Source organism: Schistocerca americana, chromosome X (genome assembly GCF_021461395.2).
Source record: "Schistocerca americana isolate TAMUIC-IGC-003095 chromosome X, iqSchAmer2.1, whole genome shotgun sequence".
In the NCBI taxonomy this organism is placed as follows: domain Eukaryota; kingdom Metazoa; phylum Arthropoda; class Insecta; order Orthoptera; family Acrididae; genus Schistocerca; species Schistocerca americana.
The window spans coordinates 611,878,903-611,884,902 of record NC_060130.1 but is presented as its reverse complement, the minus strand read 5'-3'; the positions used below and the strand labels follow the sequence as shown (position 1 = coordinate 611,884,902).

General features: G+C 34.9%; 1 protein-coding gene across 1 annotated transcript in view; it reads right to left on the bottom strand.

Annotated features, from left to right (window-relative positions):
- Positions 1-937: 937 nt before the first annotated feature.
- Positions 938-6,000, bottom strand: part of LOC124556460 — a 74,593-nt gene continuing 69,530 nt past the window's right edge. Inside the window, exon 3 of the mRNA XM_047130410.1 lies at positions 938-2,682. Within this exon, the coding sequence (XP_046986366.1) occupies positions 2,236-2,682 (447 nt within the window). The 3' untranslated portion in view covers positions 938-2,235. The remainder of the gene's footprint in view (positions 2,683-6,000) is intronic.

Below are 6,000 nucleotides of genomic sequence, written 5' to 3'. Positions count from 1 at the left end.
CTTCATCTCTTGTTAAGGTATTAAAACAATGTTTTAAATTTTATTAACATTTTGGGAATATAATCAACATATTCTAGGAAAAAGACATGAAAATGAGAAAATGATTTGAAACTTTTGTATCTATATATTTATTTGAAATTTTTAGAATATATTTGAAAAATCTTTGGAACATATTTGGACAAATGATGCGAACGTCTGAAGTATCTTCAAAGATAATTCTAAATTATTGGTAAATATTTTAAAATATAGTAAAAATGCTTCAAGTAATCATGAAAATGTTTGAGAAAACCGTTAAAATGTTTGCAAAAATTAAGATTATTCTTTGTACGTTTCTATTTGGCTTTCTTATTACTAAAATCAACTTTTTGACAAAATAGTGTTTTTTGCTTGATATTTCACGATTTTTTTGTGGTTTCTCTTTGATTTTTAAAAAATTTTTACTTTGCACTAAATAGCACTAAAAATGGTCTTTTATGCCTACTTATTGTCAGTCTATCTGAAGGCAAAGCTATTTGTTATACACCTTATACTTTGGACACATGTGATTTCACTACTAGTAATTACTTGAAACAAGTAACTACAGCTCCTTATTTAGGAATTTTTTCATATGAAGACAATGAGGACTAACAGTTTATCTTTACACTCTGTTTCAATACATTTGTGAGAGCTGCACATAGAGTTATGATTAAAACTGAATAAGTCAACGTTAAGTAACTGAATATCATCACTTTCATACAAGTTACTTAAATGTGCCAGCAACATGAGCTGGACATTGAAGGCTTACATATGCTGCAGAGAGGCAGTAGCTTATCTCCCATCTTTGCTATGAGATGTCAGTCCAAATGACATTTAAATAGCCGGCCGGTGTGGCCGTGCGGTTAAAGGCGCTTCAGTCTGGAACCGCGTGACCGCTGCGGTCGCAGGTTCGAATCCTGCCTCGGGCATGGATGTGTGTGATGTCCTTAGGTTAGTTAGGTTTAATTAGTTCTAAGTTCTAGGCGACTGATGACCTCAGAAGTTAAGTCGCATAGTGCTCAGAGCCATTTGAACCACATTTAAATATCGAACAGGTAGTATTCATGCCTTATGAGAACTTGCTGAAAGATCCAGTCCAGTGCAAGTGTCAACACACTGCAGTAGTTGCTGAGAGTAGCCTTCACATACAGGCAGAAAGAGGCAGCAGGGGATGTTAATTCATAAGATGTATTGAAGGTGAATATACACTATGTATAATAAATGTACAGCTTGTGCTAGTAATCATTTTATCTTGTTGAATAGCCTGGTGCAAGTCTTTCAAGTGGATGTCACTTTGGTGTCCTGTATGTCCCTACCCAGTTATCCACCCATTTTAATGTGGAATGCAAACGTTTTGTTTCTGACGAATCTCCACATCATTGAGAGGTGAATTCAATGTTAAAGAGCTGAGATAAACATCAGTGGTCAGCCTGCAATTTGCTGCCACGACCTTTTACTTTACCATGACATCACCAGGCCCAACAGAGATTTTGGTCAGGCTTCCCTGCTCTCTGGAATTGCAGTACCTGTACCATTAGCAGGCAATGGCATCGTTTTAACAGCGGTGTGGAACAGTTATTTATAAATTATATACACAAACCTGTAACAGTCTATTAATCAAAACTGGATCAAAATCCCTAAGAAGTTTCTGAGCTTAGCTTTGACATACAGGCAACAGTGTGGCACAGGACAGTTTATGTATGTATCGACAGAAGATAATAGAAAACAGAAAATAGAAGACAGCTGGAAGATAGGCCATGAATTTGTTTGCCTTACCAATTCGATTCACTTCCTCTCGAATATTTACAAACGTATTTCGTAGGTTTGATTCTGTTACATGTTACACAAATTTTCATAATAAGAATACCTCAGATTACACTCATACTAACACAAAAAACTTACATTCGTCACCTTTACTAAAAATACTGGGTAGTTACTGAAATATTCAACAATCAATGGACAGTTTTAACACATTAGTGCAGACAAAACACACTTAAGGTACAAAACTATTTAAACAGCACGTTACAATTATGGATTCAGTTGTATCTAGTGGTTGCAATTGTTGAAGTGAATGAATAGATTTGGTTGTGATTGTTTGGCGAGTTAAATATGATGTAATTTTGCATGACATTGCTGACTATGAAAAACAGTAGACGAATGAGCTTGAGGATGAATAGTGTGAAGAGGTTGAATAATTAACTATGAATGGCATGAAATCTGTTAGAACTGTGGTGGATCAGGACTACAATGAGGAGAGACAGTGAGAGAAAAAGATGCAGGATCTGATGTATGTTGCTGTGAGTACAGGCACATCTCTTCCTCGAAGATCAAATTATTTATCTTATGCATTAATATTGTTCTTCGTCTCTCATCAAATTTTCGAAGCTTTGTTGTAATATGTTCGCCAAAAGTAGAGCATTCATCGTAATGAATATTTCCCACACTATCCACAGTACTGTACGCTTGCATGGGCCTTGGTTCTTCTTTTTTCTTGCTTTTCATATTCTGTTGTTTAGCAGACTGGGAAACTTTTCGTTTGCGCGACCTTCCTTCTTCATTAGTGGCAGCACATGTGGCAAATTCCTCACGAGAAGTGTGATCTATACTTGATGCTTCTCCAAAAACATTTTGTGAAGAATCTTGGAGGTTTTCTTCATCATCAGAAATCTGAAACGGAAAATTAGGCTATTTTAATTATGGAAATTCATACACACAAGTATCTCACTTCACCATGATGTCTACTGTGTTATGCTGTATTTTGCTCACTTTGGCCTTTTACCATTTGGTGAAGATCTTAATGGATATACATGTGCCTGTCATGTGCCCCATCGCCCTCGTTATCAGTGACAGAATCACTCTTATTCAACACAGCATCACACTTATCAATGACATCATCATGACATGACATGTCATGCCCCTTTCCTATAACATCATCATGCTGCCACTCTCCTCCTCCTCCTTTTCCACTCCCTCCATCCAGCCAATCTTAGCATAGCATTTTACAGGGATTAAAATGAAGCAGTAAATGACAAATTAGTATTTTAGTGAGCATTAATAAGAGACAGTCAGCCATTGAATTGCTTAAAAGTAGTGACATGTTGAAACATATTTTACTCTGAATTGAATAAAATGGCATCATGTTCAAAGATATACAATATTTCCATGTCGAAAAAAATATGTAAGCTTCACTGAAAGTGGCACCTTGTTCAAAGAAGTTTTGCCTTTGAATTGCTCACACATATGTATGCACACATAACACACACAGACACACACACACACACACACACACACACACACACACACACACACACACACACATGCCTCAATATTTCTTCAATATTCTGGGAAAATGTATAAATACGCTAGCTTTGTCATTGGTAACACACACCCATTCACACCCACATACAGCTCAGAAACATGTTATGCACTTCAGTGCAGGCACTTGCTGGATGGTAGAGAGAGAGAGAGAGAGAGAGAGAGAGAGGGAGGGAGGGAGGGAGGGAGGGAGTGAGAATGAGGGAAGAGAGAGAGACCTTGAGCGTCAGTGTGGTGCAGAGAAAGTTCCTCATGTCTGTGGTGGACATGTCTCATTACAAGCCCAGCCATCCACTAAGAGACGACACATGTCAACTGCACTATTGTTGAATTAAATCTATCTCTCCTGCATAAAGCACAAACAATATTATATGTTACAGACGGTATGGGTGGGAAAAACTCCAAAGAAAAATACTTTGATATCAAATTCATTTTAAAAAAGATTGCATTCACAAAGAAAAGCTAGATACACACTTGCTTAACAGTGCACATTTACATACACCATTCAGCATAGCCTATTACAACAAATAATATTCTTAGATGAAGTTGTTTAATGTTTTTACATTACATGTTTTTATATTTTTTCACATACTCACTGTCAGAGGAAGTATGATTGACATTTCTTGATCACAAACATAAGTGGACAAACTAAATTATCTAAATTTCTGGTTCACAGAAAAGTATACATCATACTTGAATTCAAGTAACTCAGGGCAATGAGAACATACTTTTTTGGCGATTACAAATTTAATGTACCCAATCAGAAATTAATGTTTTCGTATGAGTACGTGGATTCAAATACATTACAAGGCTGGTAGTGTGTTCAAGCTACAATTTACAATTACAGATACAATTTACAATTACTATTACAGTTAACGTTGACAATTACAACCTACAGTTTAAATTTTTCAAACACACACTTATATAATTTTTTATATTTTCTACGTATTTACATTGTTTATCATAAAACCGTTCATCACCTTTTTCTTCATCATTTATCAGTGGAGTAGGGACCCCAAGCCAATATATTCACCTTATCAAGAAGAATAAAACATCTATCATCCTTGTGCAGATAATTTACTTGCAGACACAACATGGTGCTTTGCTTAAATTACATACTTCACAGTTGTTTCAACTTTCAAATTAGGCATCCAGACTCAGTCTCAAATACATACATTTCTGCTCATAAATAAACAAATTCTGTAATAGGTCCACCAGTCAAATCGTTTTCCATTAATTAAACCACTTTTTTGTTTAATGTATAACCATAATGACAGTGAATAAGAAGAATAGTCAAAATATACAAAATAGCCATTCCTACTGCAATCGGTTTATCAAATACTGCAAGAAGACTATTCAGTTAAATGTCCAACAAATTTTCTTCAAAAAATAATCCCCCTTAGAAAATTAGGTTTGGTAATTAATGCAGGTCCTCCTTATCAAACTTCCCAGGATGTCGCTAGTCTTATGTTCCATAGCTTTTGCACGTATTGCATGGGTTTTCCAAATAAACTGTCACTCATCAGTTTAAAAAAATTCTCTCAAAATCATTGCTTGCTCTCATATGTTTTTGTGCACTAATCTCAGTGTATGGCTCCATTCAAGAAGCTTGTCTAAATCATAAAATTTGATGAATCTCTTTTAAAACTAATGTATGATGTTAACATTATTTCAGATTCCTATAGTGAAAAACAAAATTTTTCTTTTTATACAAGGTTCAAAATAATTTCTTAGGTTACTTACTATCAAATGGTGATGACATTATTTTCTGGCCATAAGAGCAAATACGAATCAAGGGTAAGATATTGTAACATCGATCATATGTAAAGGCTATTCACATCCTGATATACAATGTAAGATATGTCACTTTTGCTATCACAAATGGCCATGAATCTGTTGTTGGCTATGGATGTGTGCAGGAACAATAGACAGTATTGCCCCTAATGCCTCTTTCAACAAACTGGAATTGTTCAGTATTGGTAATAAGCTGCAATTGTGCTTTAGTAATTTTCAACATCCCATGCCAAGCCATATGAAGTAATGTAATGCACATAACACAATTCATACATTTTAAGATATAGATTGTGAAATTTTTCGATATCATCAGCAACAAGTAGATCTGAAATTTTCAAATATAAATCAGAACAGTTTCCAAGTGTTTTACACTGAAATACATTACACATGTTTGTAAACTCTTTGGCAGTCGCCTTCTGTTATTGTTTTCTCTTTCAATAAACTTTTAAACTTTTCTATTGATGGCAGACGATCTTCTAGCAGAAACGATTCTTTGCTTGTATATTCTTACAAAAAAATACCTTTCTATTTAACAGAAGTAAACTCGTGATCATTGGGAAAATATCTCCTCATTATCATGAGTTCACAGGATTCCAGATAAGATGCACACTTTTCATGGCGGTACTTTAAGAAATTTAGCAAATCAATAAATCTGAAAATTATATTGCATACCTTCTCTTGGTGCACTACTGAAATACAGTTCATAAATTATTAACTTTTTCATATTAGATAGCAGAAGAGAAACACAATCTGGATTTAGTTTAACTTCGTTTTCATCTTCTGTTATTTGTACCCTCTAGGTATCTGGCGATGTATCATGTATGATGCCTGTTGTAATTACTCAGATTACGGAATTTGAGGGGCACTGTATATTGA